General features: G+C 36.2%; 1 protein-coding gene and 1 long non-coding RNA gene across 14 annotated transcripts in view; one reads left to right on the forward strand and one right to left on the reverse strand.

Annotated features, from left to right (window-relative positions):
• Positions 1-23,994, forward strand: part of CCDC7 (coiled-coil domain containing 7) — a 391,847-nt gene that overhangs the window by 99,962 nt on the left and 267,891 nt on the right. For 10 of the 13 annotated variants that reach the window (XR_012030726.1, XR_012030727.1, XM_072825155.1 and 7 more), the window contains 2 exons: positions 1,675-1,740; positions 13,881-14,099. Coding sequence is in view for 8 of the 13 variants with exons in the window: in XM_072825155.1 (XP_072681256.1) it covers positions 1,675-1,740; positions 13,881-14,099 (285 nt within the window). In the remaining 5 variants the exon portion in view is untranslated. Of the gene's footprint in view, positions 1-1,674; positions 1,741-13,880; positions 14,100-22,146; positions 22,265-23,994 lie in introns of all 13 variants that reach the window. The other 3 variants (XR_012030728.1, XR_012030729.1, XR_012030730.1) reach the window with 1 other exon arrangement.
• Positions 1,423-23,016, reverse strand: LOC140633137 (uncharacterized). Its single transcript, XR_012030731.1, has 2 exons — positions 22,930-23,016; positions 1,423-1,589 (listed from the first exon to the last, which is right to left on the reverse strand). It is a non-coding gene; the product is annotated as an uncharacterized lncRNA (long non-coding RNA).

Genomic DNA, 23,994 nt, shown 5'->3' on the forward strand with positions numbered 1-23,994 from the left:
GAGCTCTCTGAATTCTAATGTTTTTTTTGTAGTTATTTTCTGTGTGTCCCTTTAGGTCTGTCTTACTGAGGATGCCTCCTTGGACTACTCAACTTGGTCTTCCTATTTGAAGTTACTTAGTTCCAATAGATGACTTATTATATTTCTGTGCCTGTTTATGAATGTGACTTTCCTTAGCACATCATAGTCCTATATAGAGATCTCTTGAACAGTAACTAAAAGATTTGCTTTTGTCCTCATTATTATCAATTTCTGTTTTTATGGATGCTGTGTCCTCTCAAATTTCAAAGAGAATAAAAAATATAGATTTAAAACTTCTATTTCTTAAATAATACTTTCAGAAGAGAAACATATACACTTTGAAGATGGTTTTCCATTTTCGCTTTGAGTTCATATTTTTCTGATGAGAAGTAATCATTGAAATCATTTCTATCTGTGTAATTTGGCATTCTCTTTGTCTACTTTTAAGATTTTCCTTTTTTTTAACTTGGTTTTCAACATTTCACTCTGATGTGTGTGTGGGCCTGATTATATCATAATATATATACATATATATTATATAAGTTGATATATATAATCAGTTTAGGGTTTGCTGAACATCTTGAGTATGAGGATTTCACCAATTTTGAGAAATTTTCAGCTATTTTTTCAACTACTTTTTCTATCACTTTCTTTCTCTCTTTTCCTTATGGGAATGTGATTACATGTTAGATATATGATAGTATCGCAAATATTCCTCAGTCCCTCCTCATTTCTAAAATCATTCTTTTCTTGTCTTTAGATAGGTATTTTCTTTTTTTTTTTTTAAGATTTTATTTATTCATGAGAGACACAGAGACAGGCAGAGACACAGGCAGAGGGAGAAGCAGGCTCCACGCAGGGAGCCTGATGTGGGACTTGATCCAGGGACTCCAGGATCACGCCCTGAGTCAAAGGCAGATGTTCAACCACTGAGCCACTCAGGCATCCCTAGATAGGTATTTTCTACTGATGTATCTTCAAATGGTCTCTTTCTGCTATCTTATCCAATTTGCTAGGCGAGAAGCCAGGAGACAAGAATCTTACATGGAACTCCTTTCTTCTTCCAAGAATCACCTTCTCTCAAGAATCTACTTATTCTTGGTTGCTTTCCAGTGTTGATATTTGTATTTTGTTCAGGGTTTGTAGTTTTTATGTGTGGCAGGGTCTGTCCAATAGGAACTTGCTTTGCTATACCAGAAACAGAGCTGGGGATTTTAGATATGATATGATTCCTCAAACTGTCACTCATCTGATGGCGAATTGTTGAGACATTTCACGTATAGCAGAATCCATTCATTCTTAAAAAGTCAGAACTATATTATTTTCTGTTAAGAGTAGAGTTGCTTTTTTTCATAAAATTTGAAATGTTTATACTTAAATATTTCAGGCCTTGAGAAAAGGAAAAATGAAGTATTTAATTTATTGTAGTAATGATTTACCAGCTTCAAAGTCAGTTTTCCTGTGCAAAATCAATAGGAAGCTACAGCTGCAGAAATTATCCACCATTATGCCTGAGAAATGTGCAAGTCACTGTGTGTGCTCCAGTCATCATCTTGGTGATCTGTGGACTTTAGAAAGATAATAATTGTAACAATGAATTTATAGAAACAAATACTGAAATTAATGCATTTTCCCCCTTATATTACATTGTAGAAAGTAGCACATGCTCTGGAAATTGAGAACAAAGTCCTTCAGGAACAACTGAACCAGGCTTTACAGGTAAATGACATTATGTTCTTTTAAAATTGTTACCAAGTGAAGGAAATACCTGTAAGTAACTTTTAAATGAATAAATTTAACCTTGAAAACTAATAGGTCTGTATATTATACTATTTTGCCAGATTTAAAGTATATTCATTTTATGTACTAGGAATATATTAATAAAACTTACTATTCATTCTTCTTCAAAACAATAAAATAGAAAATTAAGCTTTCATCATCAAATAAAATAAATATATTTCAAACTGATACACTCTTATATGTAAAACAATGCAAGTATTCCAACTCAATTAAACTAGGATGTTGTTTTTTACTGCTCTTTATCAAATTCTTGTTAAATGATTAAATGGAAATGGAAAAAGTTAGAAACATTTTCATAAGTGGGTACACAAAAGAGTAATTATTTGCATACTAACTTGCCTTTGGAAAAATGCAAGATAATACAAAAATTTATTAAAGATATAATTCCAAAATGTGGCTGAGGACAAAGTAGATATAAGAAAAGCAATGAAAGAGGCTGGGAAAATGGCAGAATAGGAGGATCGTACACACATCTCCTTTTGCAGCTATAGCTGAATAGCACTCATATCAGCATAAATAACCTGGAATAAAAACCTGAAGGCTGGAAGAACAAATGCCACAATTAAAGGTAGAGAAGAGACCACCTCAAAGAGGGTAGAAAGGGTGAGGACATGGCAGGGAGCTAAATTTGCTTGCAGGAGGCAGGGACACTGTGGGTAAAGAGACTGAGGGAAGAGAAACAGACTGTTACACTGTGGATCCCACACGTAGAAGATGAATCCCCATAACATTAGGCTTTGGAAGCAAGAGGCTCCAAATTTTGTGAGTTCTTACAAGTAGCAGGACTTAAAGCCTGGAATTTAAAAAACTAGCAAGCTGGCTCTGAGAACGCCCAGAGTGTTTTAGGAAGCTGAGTCTTGTCCTTAATGAGACAGCACAATAAACAACCCGTGGAGATACAGAATAGAAGTGGCAGTTTGAAAAATTCATGGAGTATATGGGAGGGAGAGTTATTTACTCATCTCAGAACTCAGAGTGGTGAGAATCAAAAGGAAACCCCTCCAGGGACAAAGGAGGTGGAGGGTGTCATCTCCCTTCCCCACCTTCCAGCAAAAACATGGAGCCACCTGTAGGAACCAGAATTTACTACCTAACTTGCTTACACTAAGCTCCACCCTCTCACCCCTCAGCAGATCCAAACTTCCCAGTTACAGTTGCCTCAGTTCCAGGGCTGTAGGTCCCTTTCCCCAGAAGACTCATGCAGACTTCACAAATACCTCCGCTCTTCACCTACTTATTTTGGTCCTCTTGGTCCTGGCAGTGGTGGCAGGCTTTATGGAAGCTCAAGTGTAACCTTGTGAAAATTTTGTGCCCTTTATCCCTGGGATGCAAGGGTGGTTCAACATTCATAAAACAGACACTGTGATCACATCAATTAAAAAAAAAAAAAGACAAGAACCATATGATTCTCTCAATAGATGCAGAGAAAGCATTTGACAAAATACAGCATCCATTCTTGATTAAAACTCTTCAAAGTGTAGGGATAGAGGGAACATTCCTCAATATCATAAAAGCCATTTATGAAAAGCCCATAATGAATATCATTCTAATGGGGAAAAAACTGAAAACTTTTCCCCCAAGATCAGGAACAAGACAGGGATGTCCATTCTCACCACTATTGTTCAACATAGTACTAGAAGTCCCACCGTCAGCAATCAGACAACAAAAAGAAATAAAAGACATTCAAATTGGCAAAAAAGAAATCAAACGGTCCCTCTTCGCAGATGACATGACACTGTATACAGAAAAGCCAAAGACTCCACCCCAAAATTGCTAGAACTCAGCAATTCAGCAATGTGGCAGGATACAAAATCAATGCCCAGAAATCAGTGGCATTTCTATACACTAACAATGAGACTAAAGAACAAGGAATCAATCCCATTTACAATTGCAGCCCAAAACGTAAGATACTCAGGAATAAACTCAACCAAAGAGGTAAAGGATCTACTATCTAAAAACTACAAAACACTTCTGAAACCAATCGAGGAAGATGCAGCGAGATGGAAAAACATTCTGTGCTTATGGATTGGAGGAATAAATATTGTGAAAACGTTTGTGCTACCCAGGGCAATTTACACATTCAACGCCATCCCTATCAAAATACCATGGACTTTCTTCACAGAGTTGGAAAAAATAATCTTAAGATTTGTATGGAATCAGAAAAGACCCTGAAAAGCCAGAGGAATGCTGAAAAAGAAAACCAAAGCTGGGGGCATCACAATGCCTGACTTCAAGCTGTATTACAAAGCTGTGATCATCAAGACAGTGTAGTACTGGCACAAAAACTGACACATATGTTAATGGAACAGAATAGAGAACCCAGAAATGGACCCTCAACTCTATGGACAATGAATCTTTGACAAAGCAGGAAAGAATATCCACTGGAAAAAGGACAGTCTCTTCAATAAATGGTGTTGAGAAAATTGGACATCCACATGCAGAAGAATGAAGAAGAATTCTTACCAATAGTAAGAATATGGCGTAAGAGATAAACTCAAAATAGTTGAATGATCTAAATGTAAGAAAAGAATCCATCAAAATCCTAGAGGAGAACACAGGCAACAACTTTTTTGAACTTGGCCACAGCGTTTTTTTGCAAGACACATCTATGAAGGCAAGGGAAACGAAAGCAAAAATGAATTATTGGGACTTCATCAAGATAAAAAGCTTCTGCACAGCAAAGGAAAGAGTCCGCAAAACTAAAAGACAACCTACAGAATGGGAGAAGATATTCACAAATGACATATCAGATAAAGGGCTAGTATCCAAGATCTATAAAGAACTTCTCAAACTCATCACCCAAGAAATAATCCAGTTATGAAATGGGCAGAAGACATGAACAGACTTTCTCCAAAGAAGACCTATACATGACCAACAATCACATGAAAAAAATGCTCCACATAACTTGCCATCAGGGAAATACAAATCAAAACCATAATGAAGTACAACCTTACACCAGTGAGAATGGCTAAAAATAACAAGACAGGAAACCACAAATGTCAGAGAAGATGTGGAGAAAGGGCAACCCTCTTGCACTGTTGGTGGGAATGTAGCTACTCTGGAAAATAGTGTGGAGGTTCCTCAAGAAGTTAAAAATAGAGCTACCCTATGACCCTGCAATTACACTACTGAATATTTACCCAAAGATACAAATGTAGTGATCCAAAGGGCATCTGCACACCAATGTTCATAGCAGGATGTCCACAATAGCCAAACTCTGGAAGAAGCTATGTTGTCCTTCAACAGAGGAATGAATAAAGAAGATGTGTTATATATAAATATACACAATGGAGCCATCAGAAAGGATAAATACTTACCATTTGCTTCACTGTGGATGGAACTGGAGGGTATTATGCTGAGTGAAATAAGCCAATCAGAGAAGGACAATCATCATATGGTTTCACTCTCATGCAGAATATAAGAAATAGTGAAAGGGACTATAAGGGAAAGGAGGTGAAACTGAGGGGGGAAAAATTAGAGAGGAAGACAAACCATAAGAGATTCCTAACTGGGAAACAAACGAAGGGTTGCAGAAGGGGAGATGGGTGGGGGAATAGGGTGACTGGATGTTGGGCACTAAAGAGGGCATGGGATAAGCACTGGATGTTCTACTATATGTTGGCAAATTGAATTTAAATTAAAAAAATTGTGTGCTGTACCCATGCACTACAGGTCCCAGTAGCAGTGGGCAGGTCTCATTTTACAAGTAGACTGGAATGCACCTTGTAAAATGTGCTACACCACATCCGGGAACCAAATACTGTCAACAATAGGCAGATAATCTCTGCAGATGACTGGAGTGAAGGAAAAAGTGCCTACTACACAACAGCAGAGCACATGCAACACATAAGAGATACCCCCTGAGCATCAGTTTCTTGGGACAGGGACACTGCACTGCAGGCAGTACAGTATCTCTTCTTCATAAGTCCATTTTTAAGAGTAGGAGATGCAGTTGACTTTCCTAAGACACAGAAACAGAGGGGGTTAGGCAAAATGAGACAGGAATATATCTCAAATTAAAGAATAGGACAAAACCATATGAAGAGACCTAAGCAAAACAGATATGAGTATTATATCTCATAGGGAAATTAGAGTAATGATTAGAATGATCCTCACTGGACTTGAGAAAAGAGTATAAGACATCAGTGAGACTTAAGAAAGAGATTAAAGAAAAGAATCAAGCAGAGGAAAAAAACATGATAATTGAAGTTAAAAATACAGATGATGGAATAAATAGCAGGCTAGAGGAATCAGAGGAATAAATTAATGACCCAGAATACAAAATAATAGAAACTAATCAAGCTGAGCAAGTTAGAGAAAAAAATATGCAAAATGAGAATAGACTTAAGGAACTCAGCGACTCCATCAAGCATAATAATATTCACAGTATAAGGATCCCAGAGGAAGAACAGACAAATTTATTTGAAGAAATAATAGCTGAAAACTTCCCTGATCTGGGGAAGGAAACAAATATTCAGAGCCAGGAGGCACAGAGATCCCCCAACAAAATCAACCCAAGAAGGTCCACACCAAGACACATGGTAATCAAAATGGCAAAAAGTGTTGACAAGGAAAAAATTTTAAAAGCAAGAGAGGAGATGGGGAGATGCTAGAATAGGAGGACCTTAGACCACATCTCATGAATACAACTAGATAGCTATCACATTATCCTAAATCCCCCGAAATTAATCTGAAGACTGACAAGTTACACAACAAAAGGAAGAAGCCAAATGAAAGAAGATAGGAAGTGCAGAGATGTGCTTTGAGGGAGAAACAGAGCCTGGCTGTGGCAGAGGGGAAGGAGCTGTGGTCACTGAGAACTGCATTCTGTGGAATGCAAAGGATAATGTCTTCCCAAAGTCACTGGGTTGGAAAACAAAAGAGGCTGAATTTCGTGAGTTCTTGCAGCCAGCACAGCTTAAAACCTGCAGTTTTAAAGGTCAGCAAGCTTGGCTGGGATAGAGCCTAGAGGGCAGTGTGCTGCACTTGGAGGGAAGGCAGACAGACATCTTGGGGACATACAGCATGGAAACAGTGATCTGAAGAGTGTCTGGGGCACACAGTGAGGATTATTTGCTTTTCTCAGAACATGTCTCTGGGAGGCAGCATTCACTGAGATACCCTCTGGGAACAAAGAGCTGGTTGCTAGTTCCCTGCCCCATCCTTCAGCATAAATACAGAGCCACCTTCAGGAAGTAGTGCAATGTGGACACTGGTAGCCTAATTGCTTACACTAAGCCTTACTCCCTTATACTCCTGTGGACCTGCCCTTCTCAGTCATGCTTACCTCAGTCACAGTGCAGTTGGCTCCTCCCCTAGAAGATCAGCACAAAGCCCTGTTGACACTATATCTCCCAACCAGTGAGATTTGCAGGACCTTAGTTCCAGCTGAGGTGGTGACAGGTCTCCTTTCACAAGCAGATCAGAGTATGCCTCATTAAAACTCACCACATTCAGGCTGGGGGCCAAAACTGCCAACAGTAAGCAAAGAAAGCTTCTGTGATGACTGACCTAAAGGGTAAAGTAGCCAGAACATAACAGCAGAGCATCTGCGACACATACTGTAGGCACTCCCTGAAGCTCTAGGCCCTGGGCACTACATGACCTCTTCCTCATATGGCCATTACTTTCAGGAGAGGGAAACATAACTGCATTTTCTAACACACAGGAGACAGAGTCTTAGAAAAAATAATACAGAGAAATTTATTCCAAATTAAAGAAGAACATAAGGTTGTGGCCAGAGATCTAAATGAAGTAGATATAGGTAACATGCCTGATGAAGAGTTTAAAGCAGTGATCATTAGGATACTCACTGGGTTTGAGAAAAGGAACACATCAGTGAGACCCTTACCACAGAGAGAAAAGTATTAATCAGAGATGAAAAGTGTAATAAGTGAGGTTAGAAAGATGCTTGATGCAATAAACAGTAGGCTGGAAGAAGCAGAGGAATAAGTGACTCAGAAGACAAAATAATAGCAATGATGCTGAACAAAAGAGAGAAAGAATTATGCAAAGTGAGAATAGACTTAGGGGACTCAGTAACTCCATCAAATGTTATAACATTCTAATTATAGGAGTTCCAGAAGAAGAGAGAGGAAAGGCAGTAGAAAATTTATTTGAAGAAATCATCACTGAAAACTGCCCAATCTAGGGAAGAAAACAATCACCCAGATTCAGGATGCATAGAGATTTTGTATCAAAATCAACAGAAGCAGGCTGATACCAAGACACATTGTAATTATATTTACAAAATGTAGTGATAAAGAAAAGAAAAATCTTAAAAGCAGCAGGACAAAAGAAATCCCTAACTTACATGGGAAAACCCATAAGGCTAGCAGGATATTTTTCGTAGAAACTTGGCAAGCTAGGGATACCTGAGTGGCTCAGCAGTTGAGTGTCTGCCTTTGGCTCAGGAAGTGGTCTCAGGTCCTGGGATCGAGTCTCACAACAGGCTCCCAATGGGGAGCCTACTTCTTCCTCTGCCTGTGTCTCTGCCTCTCTCTTTGTATCTCTCCTGTATAAATAAATTTTTAAAATTTTTAAAAAGAAAAAAAAAAAGAATCTTGGCAAACCAGAGGAGAGCAACATGCTATATTCAACATGCTGAATGGAAAAAATCAGCAGCCAGGAATACTCTGTCCAGGAAGACTATCATTCAGAATAGGAGGAGAGATAAAGAATTTCACAAGCAAAAACTAAGGGAGTTAATGATCACTAAGCCAGCTTTGCAAGAAATATTAAAGGGGACTCTCGGAACACCTGGGTGGCTCAGTGGTTGAGCACCTACCTTAGGCCCAGGGTGTGATCCTGGAGTCCTGGGATCAAGTCCTACAAAGGGTTCCATGCATGGAGCTTTCTTCTCTCTCTGCCTGTGTCTCTGCCTCTCTCTCTCTCTCTCTCTCTCTCTATCGCATGTCTCTCATGAAGAAATACATTAAAAAAATAAAGGGGACTATCAGTGGAAAGGAGGGATCAAAAGTGACACTGACACTATAAAGGCAGGAAACGCAAAAGGAGTAAAAATATTTCTATAAGGAATCAGTCACATAACTCAAAGAAAAAGGATGTAAAATATAACATATATAGCTAAAACATGGAGCATTGAGAAGAGAATGGAAAAGAACGAGTTCAAACTTAAATGACCATCAACTTAATATAGACTGCTATTTGCATGAGACATTATATACAAACCTAATGGTAGCCATATATCAAAACCCAACAAATATGCAAATAATAAAGACAAAGGAATCCAAATATATCACTAAAGAAAATCTGTAACCCAGAAAGACAAAGAATCCAAGAAAATCTTGAAACAACCACAAAACGAGTAATAAAATGACATAAATACATATCTATCAATAGTTACTTTGAATGTAAGTAGACTAAATCAAAGATATAGGGTGTCAGAATGGCTATAAAGACAAGACCCACGATACTATATGCTGCCTACAAGAGACCCATTTTAGACCTAGATATCTGCACTTTGAGTAGATGAAGAAATATTTATCATTCAAAAGAAAGAGTAGCAAGACTTATATCAGACAAAATAGACTTTAAAACAAAGACTAGCAAGAGACAATGGAGGACACTGTAATAAAGAGGAGAATCCAACAAGAAGATGCAACAATTTTAAATATTTATGCACCAATCATGGGAGCACCCAAATACATAAAATAATTAGTAACAAACATATAGGAACTAATCAATAATGGTACAATAATAGTAGAGAACTTAACACCCCTCTTACATCAATGGATAGATCGTCTAAGCAGAAAATCAACAGGCAAACAAGTTCTCTGAAAATCCCACAGCTTAATAGAGAATAATGGGGAGCTTTTTCTCTATGGTCAGGAACAAGACAAGGATGTCCATCAACTCTTGCCACTTTTATTCAGCATAGTAGTGGAAGTGTTATCCATAGCAATCAGAGGACAAAAAGAAATACGAGGTATCCAAATTGTCAAAGAAAAAGTTTTGCTTCCATCTGTTTGCAGATGACATGATACTATATATAGAAAACCTGAAAGATTCTACTAAAAAAATTCTGGAACTGACAGATGAATTCAGTAAGGTCACAGGATACAAAATCAATGTACAGAAATCTATTGCATTTCTACACACCAATAACTAATGAGGCAGTGGAAAAAGCAATTAAGAAAATAAAAATCTCTAGATACATCAAATGTTGGTGAGGATGTGTAGAAAATGGAACCCTGGTGCACTCATTGGTGGTGGAAATGCAAACTGGGGCAGCCATTGTGGAAGAGAGTATGGCAGTTCCTCAGAATATTTAAAATAGAATTACTCTGTGATCCAGGAATCACACTACTGGGTATTTTACACAAATAACACAAAAACACAAATTCAAAGGGATATATGAATCTCTCTTTTTATTGCAGCATTATTTATATTAGCCAAACTATGAAAGCACTCCAAATGTTCACTGATAGATTAATGGATAAAGAAGATGTTACATATATAATGCAATATTAGTCAGCCATAAAAAGGAACGGACTCTCCATTTGCAACATTGTGGATGGAGTTAGAGATTATAATGCTAAGCAAAATAAGCCAGTCAGAAAAAGACAGTTACAATTTCTCTCATGTGTGGAATTAAAGGAACAAAACAAATAGGGGCACCTGGGTGGCTCAGTCAGTTAAGCGTTTGCCTTTGGCTCAGTTGATGATCCAGGACCCTTGGATCTGCCCCATGTTGGGCTTTTTACCGAGTGGGGAGCCTGTTTGTCCCTCTCCCTCTAACTCTCCCCTTTGCTTGTGTTCTCTCTCTCTCTTTCTCAAATAAGTAAATCTTTAAAAAAAGAAAACAAAAGAAAAAAGAGAGACAAACCAAGAAACAGACTTTAGAGAATAGAGATCATTACCAGAGGGAAGGTGGGTGGGAAGATGTGTGAAATAGTTAAAGGGGATTAAGAGTATACTTATCTTGATTAGCACTGAGTAATATATGGTACTGTTAAATCACCATTTTGTACACCTGAAACTCATATAACACTGTACGTTAACTATATTGGAGTTAAAATGTAAAGAAATGAAAAGAAAAAAAAAGCAATAGGTTTCCTTTTTATCCAAAATAACCATTTAGAAACCATAATACAAATGATTGTATTTATTTGTTTGTTTATTTAACTTATTTAAATTTAATTAGTTAACATATAGTGTAGCATTAGTTTTTTTTTAAAGATTTTGTTTATTCATAGAGACACAGGAAGAGAGAGAGAGAGAGAGACAGAGAGAGAGGCAGAGACACAGACAGAGGGAGAAGCAGGCTCCATGCAGGAAGCCTGACGTGGGACTCAATCCTGGGTCTCCAGGATCACACCCCAGGCTGCAGGTGGCGCTAAACCGCTGCACCGCCGGGGCTGCCCAAGTGTAGCATTAGTTTTAATTGTAGAGTTCAGTTATTCATCTGTTGCATATAACACCCAGTGTTCATTACATGAAATGCCCTCTTTAATGCCCATTGCCAAGTTACCTCATCCCCCAACCAGCAACTGTTTTTTTCCCCATAGTTAAGAGTCTCTTATAGTTTGTCTCTGATTACATCTTATTTTGCCCCACCCTTCCCCTACGATCCTCTGTGCTGTTTCTTATATTCCATATATGAGTGAAACTATATGATAATTGTCTTTCTCTGATTTCACTTAGCATAATACCCTCCAGTTCTAACCACGTCATTGTAAATCGTAAGATTTCATCCTTTTTGTTGGCTGAGTAACATTCCATTTTGTGTATGTGTGTGTGTGTGTGTGTGTGTATCTCACATCTTTATCCATCTGTCAATGGACATCTTGGCTAGTTCCATTATTTGGCTATTGTGGACATTGCTGTAATAAACATTGGGGTACAAGTGCCCCTTCAGAATACAACGTTTGTATTCTTTGGGTAAATATCTAGTAGTGCAATTGTTGAATCATAGGGTAGCTCTGTAATTTAGGAACCTCCATACTCTTTTCCAGAGTGGCAGTACCAGCTTGCATTCCCACCAAACAGTGTAAGAGGGTGCCCTTCTCTCTACACCTTCACCAACATTTGTTGTTTCCAGACCTGTTAATTTCAGGCATTCTGACAGGTATAAAGTGGTATCTCATTGTGGTTTTGGCTTGTATTTCCCTGATGCTGAGTGATGTTGAACATTTTTTCATGTGTAGAGATGATTCTATTTATAATACTGGAGTAGCATATTTGACAAAATATAGTTATTTTATGAAGAAAAGCATACTTTACTGAGGGATATAGATGAACAGTGAAGAAATAGAAATTTATATTTTTGGTTTTGAAAGTTCAGTATCATAAACATTTCAAATTTCTATTTTTTCCATATGATACACAGATTCAAGGCAATTCTAGATATAAATGGAATTATTTTTTAGCTTAACAGAAGTATTACAGGTTATATTGAGATAAGAAAATGGTGACTATACAAAAGAATAAGGATTTGGTCATTCAAAAATTAACATGTAATATAACACTATAATAACACAGTAAAACAATGTGGTTCTGGATTTGGTTCTGAATAAAAAATCCAGAAACAGATTCAAGTGAATGTAATAATTTAGTATTTTATAAATTTAGTTATTGAAATTTTTTTATAGAAAGACAAAATGGTCACAAAAAGTAAACTATTCTGAAAAAGTATTTCTTAAGTAATAGTTTATGACATACACTAAGATAAGTTGCAGTTTGATGTAAGATCTAAAATTAATAAGTGAAGGTTTTAGAAGAAACACTGGGTAACAGTTATATGGTCTTGGCTAGAGCAAGGTTTTCTAAATATATTGCAAAGGAATATTGCAATATATTTAAAGTATATTAATATATTAAATATATTAAAATATGTTGCAATATATTTATAAATTTTGTACTGTACAAAAATCATGAGATATAAAGATGAATGAAAATTCTTTACAAAATGTTTTATATGAAGATCTTTTACAAATCTATAAGAAAATAGATACAAACAGGCAGGTCATAACTTAAAAACACACAAGGGCAATAAATGCATATGAATATATTCAGCTTCACTAGTTATCAAATGAATGCAATTAAAAATAACAGTGCAATAGACTTTTTGTTACCTACCATTTCAGTAAAAATCTTAGGATAGAGATGTCTAATATTTGTGGATAAGTGCTGAAATGAGTAATCTTTTACATGATACTATTACAATGAATTAATACTGTTCTCAAAGAAAATGTATAGCAAAAGTTTTGGGATAATATAGGCTTTTCATTGAATCATTGAACTTACAAAAATTATCAAGAAAAGAGTTTACAGTGATTTTGTACATGTATAATATAAAAAATTAAATAGCAAAAAATTTTACATTACCAATATATAGCCCTAATAAGAAATTTGCTAAATAAAAGTATACTATTAAATGTATTTTACTAGCAATTCTGATTTAGATGTACATTTATTGTCATTGAAACATAAGACATTATTTAATAAAAAGAACATATCATGTATGTATAGTAGGATCCCATATAGATGAAAATTTTAAAAATACATGCATGCACTGGTTTTATTTAGAAATAATGAAAAAGCATATATATCAAATGTTAACAGTGAGTTTTCTGTTTGTGGTAAGATTATTTGTGAACTTTATTTTTGTTGATCTAAGTAAAAAGTTATTAAAACTGGCATTTAAAAAATTATATTCCAGACTAAATAAATTATTTTTCACATTTTATTATTTGATATTATAGATATTAATTAGCCTGGTTATATTCTATCACCTTTTCTAATTATGCCTTTTATTAACTTTTAGTGTGCCTCTATAATAATTGGAGCTTTAAAAAAATAATAGAGGAACTTCCTGAGATATTAAAATAGCCCTCAAAGTGGAAGATATTTCTTCAGTTTTTAATTTTAATTATAGATTAGTTAAACTATGGATTGTACTTACTATATAATAAGTCACTAAAAATAAAGTTGAGAGATAATGTGGGCATGAGTATATTTTTATTCCTGAAAGTTGTAATATTGATAAAAAAATGTCACACATAATGCTTGATAAACTGTTACTTTTCTAAAAACAGGAAGCTGAAAGAGCTAAGCAGCAACTTAACTGTTTCCTAAATCAAGGGAAAGAATTACTTAAAAGTGAAGGGAAGACCAAGACAACAATGGAAATGGGTATTAGTAAAATAAAAGTCGAAGATTTAAATCATATACCATTGGAGAAAGAAACAAGGAAATCACTAGGTACAAATTCAGGTAGACAAAAGACAAATTTTAAAATCCAAGAACATCCACAGGTAAGGAAATTACCAAAATAGAAAAAACAGTAGAAGATAGAAAAACAGTAATATGTGCTATAAGAGTTTATCTCTTATATTGTTTATTTGTATATATTGTTAAAAATAAAAAAATATGCTCTATTTTTTTTTGCTTGGACTTTTTGCCTTTTACTTTTGGTAATAGCAATTCATTGTCTTGAATACAAATTTATAAATTAGATATATATTGGTTTTGAATGATGATTTAAGCTCCTGATATTTGAGAGCCAGAAAAAAAATAGTTCATAGACTAAAGATATTTTGCTTTAAACAAAATTAAATATAAATGAAAAACTATGGGAAAACATTTTCAAATTTTTCTTTTTACTGAAGTACAGTTGACATGCAACGTTGTATTAGTTCACATGTAAAACATAATGATTTGTTAAGTATGTATGTAATGTTTTGCTCACTGCAAGAGTAGCTATTTCCTGTTGGGGGAAAATTCTTTAAAAATCATTGATTTTTGTTTCTGTTGTGCAGAGGATTCAGAAGTTTTCTGTGAACATTCAGATTTATTAATCTATGGAAGAAAAAATTAGTCTATACATAAGCAACTTTATTGACAAGTAATGGAGAGAATTCAAGAAGTAAAGCAAAACTGTTGAGAACATACTTTAGCTTGTCCTTGTTCTAGCAGGATAGCTTTATCACTCATTTCTTAAATAGTATTTTATATTTTTTTTAGTATTTTATATTCTTGAGTGTCCTTCCATCTTGTTTGCAGGAGAGTTTATGTGTATTAGTGATAGCACAGTAAAACTGGCAAATGAGAGATGAATAAGGTAAAAGTAAAGGCCAATATTTTAGCTTTTCAAAAGAGACTGTCATCTTGCAGTACTTTTATTCTTAATTTAATCTTTTTTTGTATATATATATATACATATATATATATATTTTAAAGTTTTTATTTAAATTCTAGTAAGTTAACATATAGTATAATGTTAATTTCAAGTGTACAATGTAGTGATTTAACCCTTACATATAATAGTGGTGCTCATTGTAACAAGTGCATCCTTAATCCCCAACACTTAACCCATTGTATATAATTTTAATTGTAAGTTACATCAGTTTCTTCTTGGAGAGATAAAAAATGGAAAAAAATGCTCTTAGTGAAAGAGAAATTATTATGGTTATTAGGATTTTTTGTTTGTTTTTTGCCCTGAATTGAATATAAAACCTTTTTTTTTTTTTTTTTTAGAGATGCAGGTTTTTGTGAACTGGTTTAAGACAAAGATAAAATGTGGTAGTACAATTGAAAATGTACTAGTCAGGAGGGAAGGCAAGATGGCAGAAGAGTTGAGGACCTCATTTCATCTGGTCCTTTGAATTTAGCTAGATAACTATTGAATCATTCTGAACACCTATGAATTCAACATGAGATGTAAGGAAAGAATTACTGGAACTCTACAAATAGAAAAGCAACCACTTTTTGCAAGGTAGAAGGTGTAGAGAAGTGAGTCTGAGGGGATATTCAGAAGATAAACGGTGGGAGGAGAAAGCCTCCATAAGCAGGCTACTGGAAAGTGAAATAGCCCCTGAGCACAAAATTGGAACCTTTAGAAATCTGCTTCAGTGACAGATGTCCCTGCCTGAAAGGTGCTCAGGTGGTGAAGCACGGCAGAATCCCAGGTGGGACAGTGTGGTTTCAGGATCCCTGGGATCACAGAAAGAACAGGGTGCCTGAGGCAGCAGCATTATCAAGCATTGGAGTAGGGAAATCCTTACCCTATGGTCACTGCATGACCTTGAGAAAACCTCTTACTTTTCTGAGCCTGTTTCTTCACTTATAAAATGGGATGTTAGGGATGCTTTGAGGCATGCCATGCAATAATTACAAATTTTTCATACCTACTTCCAGGTTCTTAATTCTTTCCACCATCCAGTCCCCAAATTGCCTCAATCTGATATCCTAGTTGGGTATTCTACTGTCTTCACTCATAGGCTGTCACCTTGACCATGGCCCATCACCATAAGCCCTGCCTCCCAGCCCTTGACTCCTCTGGAGAGCTCTCCTTTCGTAAGGTCTAAGGTCGGCAAGCCCAGGAGGGGCTCTCAGCTGGGTTAGCCATAAACCCCAAACCACAGCATGACTGGGCAACTGCTCTCCATGCAGGGGCACCACAAAGAACAGAAATGGTCGACCCTTTGCCTTCCCCAGGTGGGGTAGCACAGGTGTCCATATGATTGGGCACTGGGCAACTGCTCTCTGTGTGGGGTTCCTGCAAATGGCAGGAATGCAGTAACCCTCTGTCTTCCCCAGGGAGGAATTTGCAGGTATATACCACAGGAGTCTGCAGAATTTGGCACACATCAAAGTGAAGACTGCTTATCCCTGAGGGTTTACTGAAGAGAGAGGGCTGTGATTTTTCAGCTCTGGGGCTCGATATCTGGGTTTGGCTATTTTTATTCTCATCCTATAAAGATATGCGGAAATACTCCAGGGAACAAAAGCCACATGGAGCAACCAGAAGCAGCTTACACTGAGCCCTGCCCCTTGGCAAGAGGCGGTGCAACTCTGCCCAGGCAAAGACACCGGAGTAACAGCACAGCACGCCCCTCCCTCAGAAGACCAGCTAGAATAACAGGCAAATACCAAGTTTATGGAACACAGAGGACTGCAAAACTCTAGCGCTTGGGGAAAATGGTATCTAGAATTAGTTCTTTTTTTTTTTTTTCATGATTTGTTTATCTTTCAGTTTAAACTTTTCCATTTCTTTTTCTTTTTTCCTTTTCAACTAGTTTCTTATTTAATCAATGCTTTTTTAAGTCTTTTCTTAAACTTTCATCTTTACATCTATATTTTAGAGCTATATTCTTCATTTTTGGCTTCCTTTCACTGTATTCAATTTTATTGTTGTATATATATTACTATTGTTTTCTTTACAATTTTTGGACTTAGTGTCTTCTAACAAACAGATCAAAATACACCCAGGACCAAGTGGATCACTCTGTTTTGTCCACCTGGGAGATTATATTCTCTCTAGGAAGAAGAGAAAAGGCCAGAAGGTATATATGAGAAATAGCAGCTGAGAACTTCCATAATCTGGAGATGGAAACAGACATTCAAGTCCAAGAGGTGGAGAGAACCCCCACTCAAAATCAATAAAAATAGATCAATACCCCCACATATAATAGTGACATTGCTTGAAAATTTCAGAGACAAAGAGAAAATCCTGAAACCAGCTCAAGACAAGAGCTAGTTAACCTATAGGGGAAGAAACATTAGGCTGGCAGCAGAACTATCTACAGAGACCTGGCAGGCCAGAAAAGGCTGGCATCATATATTCAGGGTACTGAATGTGAAAAACATGCAGCCAAGAATACTTTATCTGTCATTCAGAATGGAAGGAGAGATAAAGAGCTTCCAGGACAAACAGAAACTAAAGAATTTGTGATCACTAAACCAACCATGCAAGAAATATTACAGGGGAACCTTTAAGAGAGAGACCAAAAGTAACATAGACTAGAAAGAAACAGACAATATGCAGAAACAGGGATTTTACAGGTAATCCAATGGTAGTATATTCATATCTTTCCATAGTTACTCTGAATGTAAATGGGCTAAAGGCTCTAGTCAAAAGATACAGGGTGTAAGATTGGATAAAAGAGCAAAACCCATCCATATGCTATCTACAAGAGATTCATTATAGACCTAAAGACATCTCCAGATTGAAAGTGAGGAAGTGGAGAACCATGTACCATGATAATAGACATCAAAAGAAAGCTGGGGTAGTGATCTGATAGGAGTATCAAATAAGTTAGATTTTAAACCAAAGACTATAGTAAGGGATGAAGAGGACATTATATCATACTTAAAGGGTCTTTCCAACAAGAAGATTTATAATTGTTACTATAAATATTTATGCTCCTAACTTGGGAGAAGCCAATTATATAAACCAATTAATAACCAAATTAAATAAACACATTCATAATACAATAATAGTAGCGGACTTCAACATCCCACTTAGAGCAATGGACAGATCACCTAAGCAGAAGATCAACAAAGAAATGAGGGCTTTGAATGACACACTGGACCAGATGTAGTTCATGATATATACAGGTCATTCCATCCTAAAGCAATAGAATACCTATTCTTCTTGAGTGCACATGGAACATTCTCCAGAACAGATCATGTACTGGGTCACAAATTGAGTGTCAATCAGATTTGGATTATTCCCTGCATATTTTCAGACCAGAATGCTTTGAAACTTGAACTTCACAAGGGAATATTTGGAAGGAATTTAAATACATAGAGGTTAAAGAGCATCCTACTAAGGAATGCATAGGTCAACCAGGAAATTAATGAAGAATTAAAAAAATTCATGGAAACAAATGAAAATGAAAACACAACTGTTCAAAACCTTTGGGATACAGCAAAGGTGGTCCTAAGAAGGAAGTATTTAGCAATACAAGCCTTCCTCAAGAAACAAGAGAGTTCTAAAATACACAAGCTACTTTACATCTAGAGGAGCTGTAGAAACAATAGCAAATAAAGCCTAAACCAAGTAAGAGAGGAGAAATAATAAGGATTAGAGCATAACTCAATGAAATAGAAATCAGAAGAACAGTTTAACAGATCAAGGAAACTAGAAGCTGGTTCTTTGAAAGACTTTATAAGATTGATAACTCCCTAATCATAGTTATCAAAAAGAAACGAGAAAGGACTCAAATTAATAAAATCATGAATGAAAGAGATCATGACCAACATCAAGGAGATACAAACAATTTTAAGAACATATTATGAGCAACTGTATGCCAAAAGATTGACAATCTTGAAGAAGTGGGTGCATTCCTGGAAACTTATAAAATTCCAAAACTGAAACAGGAATAAATAGAAAACCTGAACAGACCCATAATCAGCAAGGAAATTGAAGCAGTCATCACAATATTCCAAGAAACAAGAGTCTGGGGGCAGATGGCTTCCCAGGGGAATTCCACCAAATATTTAAGGAAGAAATAATACCTGTTATTATTATATGTAAAGAAAACTGTTTCAAATAATAGAGATAGAAAACCTCCAAACTCATTCTATGAGTCCAGCATTACCTTGATCCCAAAAATCAAAGACCCCATCAAAAAGGAGAATTACAGATGAATATCCCTAATGAACATGGATGACAAAATACTCACCAAGATACTAGCCAATAGAATCCAGCAGCACATTAAAAGGACCATTCACCACAACCAAGTGGGATTTATTTCTGGGCTGAAAGTGTGGTTCAACACTCACAAATCAATCAATGGGATACATCACATTATGAAAAGAAAGGAGAAGAACCACATGATCTTCTCAATTGTTGTAGAAAAAGCATTTGACAAAATACAGCATCCTTTCTTGATTAAAACTTTACAGTAGGGATAGAGGGAACATACATCAATATCATAAAAACTCTATACAAAAAGCCCACAGTGAATATCTTCTCAGTGGGGAAAAACTGAGAACTTTTCCCCTTAGGTAAGGAACATAGGGATACCTACTCTCTCTCACTACTATTGTTCAACATAGTACTGGACGTCCTAGCTTCAGCAGATAACAAAAATAAATAAAAGCCATTCAAATTGGCAAAGAAATCAGACTCTCACTCTTCCCAGATGACATGTTGCTTTATATGGAAAACCCAGAAGACTACACCCCAGAATTGCTAGAACTCATACCGCAATTTGGCAGCATGGCAGGATATAAACTCAATGCACAGAAATCAGTTGCATTTCTATACACTAATAGAAGAAAGAGAAATTAAAGAGTCGATCCCATTTAGAATTCACCAAATACCATAAGATACCTGGGAATAAACCTAACCAAAGATGTAAAAGATCTATACTCTAAAAACTACAGAACACTTAGGAAGGAAATTAAGGAAGACACAAAGAAATGGAAAAATGTTCCATGCTCATGGACTTGAAGAATAAATATTGCTAAAATGTCTATGCTTCCCAGAGGAATCTACACATTCAGAGCAATCTCTATCCAAATACAATCAAAATTTTGGCAGAGCTGGAACAAATAATCTTAAAATTTGTATGGAACCACAAAAGACCCTGAATAGAGAGAGGAATGTTGAAAAAGAAAACCAAAGCTGGTGTCAGCACAATGCCAGACTTCAAGCTATATTACAGAGCTGCAGTCATCAAGACAGTATGGTACTGGCATAAAAACAGACACAGAGATCAAAGGAAGAGAATAGAGAACCCAGAAATGGACCCTCAACTCTATGGTCAATGAATCTTTGACAAAGGAAAGAATATCCAGTGGGAAAAAGGCAGTGTCTTCAAAAAATCATGTTGGGAAAATTGAACAGCCACATGTGGAAGATGAAACTGAACCATTTTCATACACCATCCACAAAGATAAACTCAAAATGGATGAAAGACCTAAAGATGAGACAAATCCATCAAAATCCTAGAGGAGAACACAGGCAGAAATCTTTATGACCTCAGCCATAGCAAATTCCTGCCAGACACATCTATGAAGGCAAAGGAACCAAAAGCAAAAATGAACTATTGGGACTTCATCAAGATAAAAAGCTTCTGCACAGCAAAGGAAATAGTCAACAAAACTTGAGGCAACCTATGGAATGGGAGAAGATATTTGCAAATGACATATCAGATAAAGGGTAGTATCCAAGATATAAAGAACTAATCAAACTCAGCACCCAGAAAACAAATAATCCAGTCAAGAACTGGGCAGAAGACATGAACAGACATTTCTCCAAAGAAGACATACAAATGGCTAACAGACAAATGAAAAAAAATGCTCCACATCACTTGCCATCAGGGAAATACAAATCAAAATCACAATGATATACCACCTCACACCAGTCAGAATGGCTAAAATTAACAAGACAAGAAAGAACAAATATTGGTAAGGATGCAGAGAAATACTGTTATACTGTTGACAGGAATGCAATCTGGTACAGCCACTCAAAAGAGGAGTATGGACATTCCTCAAGAAGTTGAAAATAAAGCTGCCCTATGACCCTGCAATTGCACTATTGGGTATTTACCCCAAAGATACAAATTTAGTGATCTGAAGGGGCACATGCATCCCAATTTTCATAGAAGCAATGTCTATAATAACCAAACTGTGGAAAAAACTGAGAAGTTCATTAATAGATGAATGAATAAAGAAGTGACATAGGGATCCCTGGGTGGCGCAGCGGTTTGGCGCCTGCCTTTGGCCCAGGGCGCGATCCTGGAGACCCGGGATCGAATCCCACATCAGGCTCCCGGTGCATGGAGCCTGCTTCTCCCTCTGCCTATGTCTCTGCCTCTCTCTCTCTCTCTGTGACTATCATAAATAAATAAAAATTAAAAAAAATATTTAAAAAAAAGAAGTGACATACAAGGGAATATATAGATGAATATTTACCATTTACATCAACATGGATAGAACTGGAGGGCATTAAGTGGGGGGAAATAAGTCAATCAGAGAAAGACAATTATCATATAGTTTAACTCATATGTGGAATATAAAAAATGGCACAGAGAATCTAGAGAGAGAGAGAGAAAACTGAATGGGTTGTCATCAGGGAGAAAAACCATGAGAGATTCTTAACTGTAGGAAATATACTGAAGGTTATTGGAGGGGAGTTTGGTGGAGGGATTGGGTAACTGGTTGTTGGGCATTAAGGAGGGCACATGTGATGAGCACTGGATGTTGTATGCAACTGATAAATTATTGAACACTATTTGTATATCTCAAACTAATGATGTACTTGATATATGTTGGCTAATTGAATTTAAATAAAAATGTGCTAGTCATTCTATATCCTCTATCATTATAAAATATGCTGGCCATTTTATGTATATGTGATAGTCATTTACACAATAAGTAATGAGTAAGATAGGTATTAGCATCCTCATTTTGAAGATGAAACTGGAGCTTAAAAAATTAACCATGTAACATCATAGTAATGTTGAATTAGACTTCAAACCAAGGTCTTTCTGGCTCCACAATCATCTCAGGATATCTTTGCTTCTCTATGTGGCTGCATTCACTTTGTGTTTTTTTATTTTTCTTAAGGTTTACCCCCTAAATCCAAAATAAAGATTGTCTTCTATGACAAGTTAATAGAAAATGTTAGGTTAAAGTGTAAGATGAAATTGAAAGAACAACTTCATTACCTGAAGAATTTTATCAGGTAACTTCATCATTTTTAACATGGGCAAGTGATTTTTATTCTTACTGGCTTTATAAATAAATCTATACACACCTCTCTTCTTATGTATTCAGTTTAACACTCATTATAAAAACATTTACTAAATGCTAGTTATTTACACTGATGCTGTATATAATATCATTTATTTGGATTGGCCTGTTCTGGTAAAAATGAAACAGGAATAATTCCTGAAGATTTTGATGAAATACAAGTTGTTCATAGTCACTGTCTCCATGTTCTTATAGTAATTCTTCACTTAACTGTAATCTTTTTCCGCCAACTGCTATATTAAAACTATTTTTGCCAAGGTCACAACAAATTACTTGATCTTATTCTGAAGGATGCTTTATAGTTTTATCTCATTTATCCTCTTAGCAACACTTGATCATTTTTGACCCTTTATTTCTTTTTAATGTAGTTTGCATTTTGTTTTATTTCTTTGTTTTATTTTCTGAAGGGTTCTTTTTTTCAAATTTAAGCTATATTAACAAAGAGTGTATTGTTAGTTTCAGAGGTAGAGTGAAGTGATTCATCAGTCTTGTATAACATCCAGTGCTTATTCCATCATGTGCCCTCCTTAATGTCCATTATCCAGCTACCCCACCCCCCATCCACCTTCCACTCCAGCAACCCTCCTTTGTTGTTACCGGTGGTTAAGAGTCTCTTATTGTTTGTCCCCTTCTCTGATTTCATCTTGTTTCCTCCCACCTGCTGAGCTTGTTTCCCTTAGTAACCAGAATCACACTGTAGGTATTGTTCTTTGATGGAGATGTTCTCAGCCTAGTACGTTCTTTTTATCCATTATATATTCCAAATAATTAGTGTCACTATTTGGGTTGCTTTATTTTGTTATAATTATGCCCACTTTGTGCACAAACTTGAGCATGGGGGGTTGGAATTTGAGGGGAAGAGTGTCAGAGTCCTTATTGATCTGAGGTAAAGGTGTGTTGACTTGATATCAAGCAGTGGCTGGAAATGCATGTTGACTCAGAGGGAAGCTGGACTGAGGATTCAGGACCCACAGGCTGATGGCATCATGGCATTGTGTGTGATGGGGACATGGCTGGTTTTGCTTCTGGTCATGAATTCCTTTAACTTTTTTTTTTTTCTTGGAAATGCTATCTATCTTTCTATTCTGAATGAGAGCCTTGCTGGATAGTCTTCTTTGCTGCAGATTTTTCCTTTTAACACTTTGAATATATCATGCCCCTTTCTTCTGGCCTGTAAAGTTTCTGCTAAAAAATCCACTGATAGTCTTATGGGGTTTCCCTTATATGTAACTTTCTCTTGCTGCTTTAAAAATTTTCAATTTTAAATTTCTCTTTTTATCACTACTTTTGGCCATCTTACTTACTTTATGTAAGTCTTGGTGAAGACGTCTTTGAGTTGGTTTTGCTGGGGGCTCTGTGTGCCTCCTGGATTTGGATATTGTTTATTTCCCCAAATTCAGGAAGTTTTCAGCTATTATTTCTTCAAACGAATCTGCCCCCTTTTGTCTCTCTTTTCCTTCTGGGATCCCTACCATGTAACTGTTATTATGCTTGACGTGTCACTGAGTTCCCTGGGTCTATTCTCATTTTGTGTGTTTTTCTTCCCTCATATCTACTTAGCTTGATTACTTTTCATTACTCTGTCCTCCAGGTTGCTGAACCGTTATACTTCTTTTTGTTTACTACTTATTCCAGATAATCTATTTTTTATTTCACTTGGTG

This window comes from Canis lupus, chromosome 5 (genome assembly GCF_048164855.1).
Source record: "Canis lupus baileyi chromosome 5, mCanLup2.hap1, whole genome shotgun sequence".
Classification (NCBI taxonomy): Eukaryota; Metazoa; Chordata; class Mammalia; order Carnivora; family Canidae; genus Canis; species Canis lupus.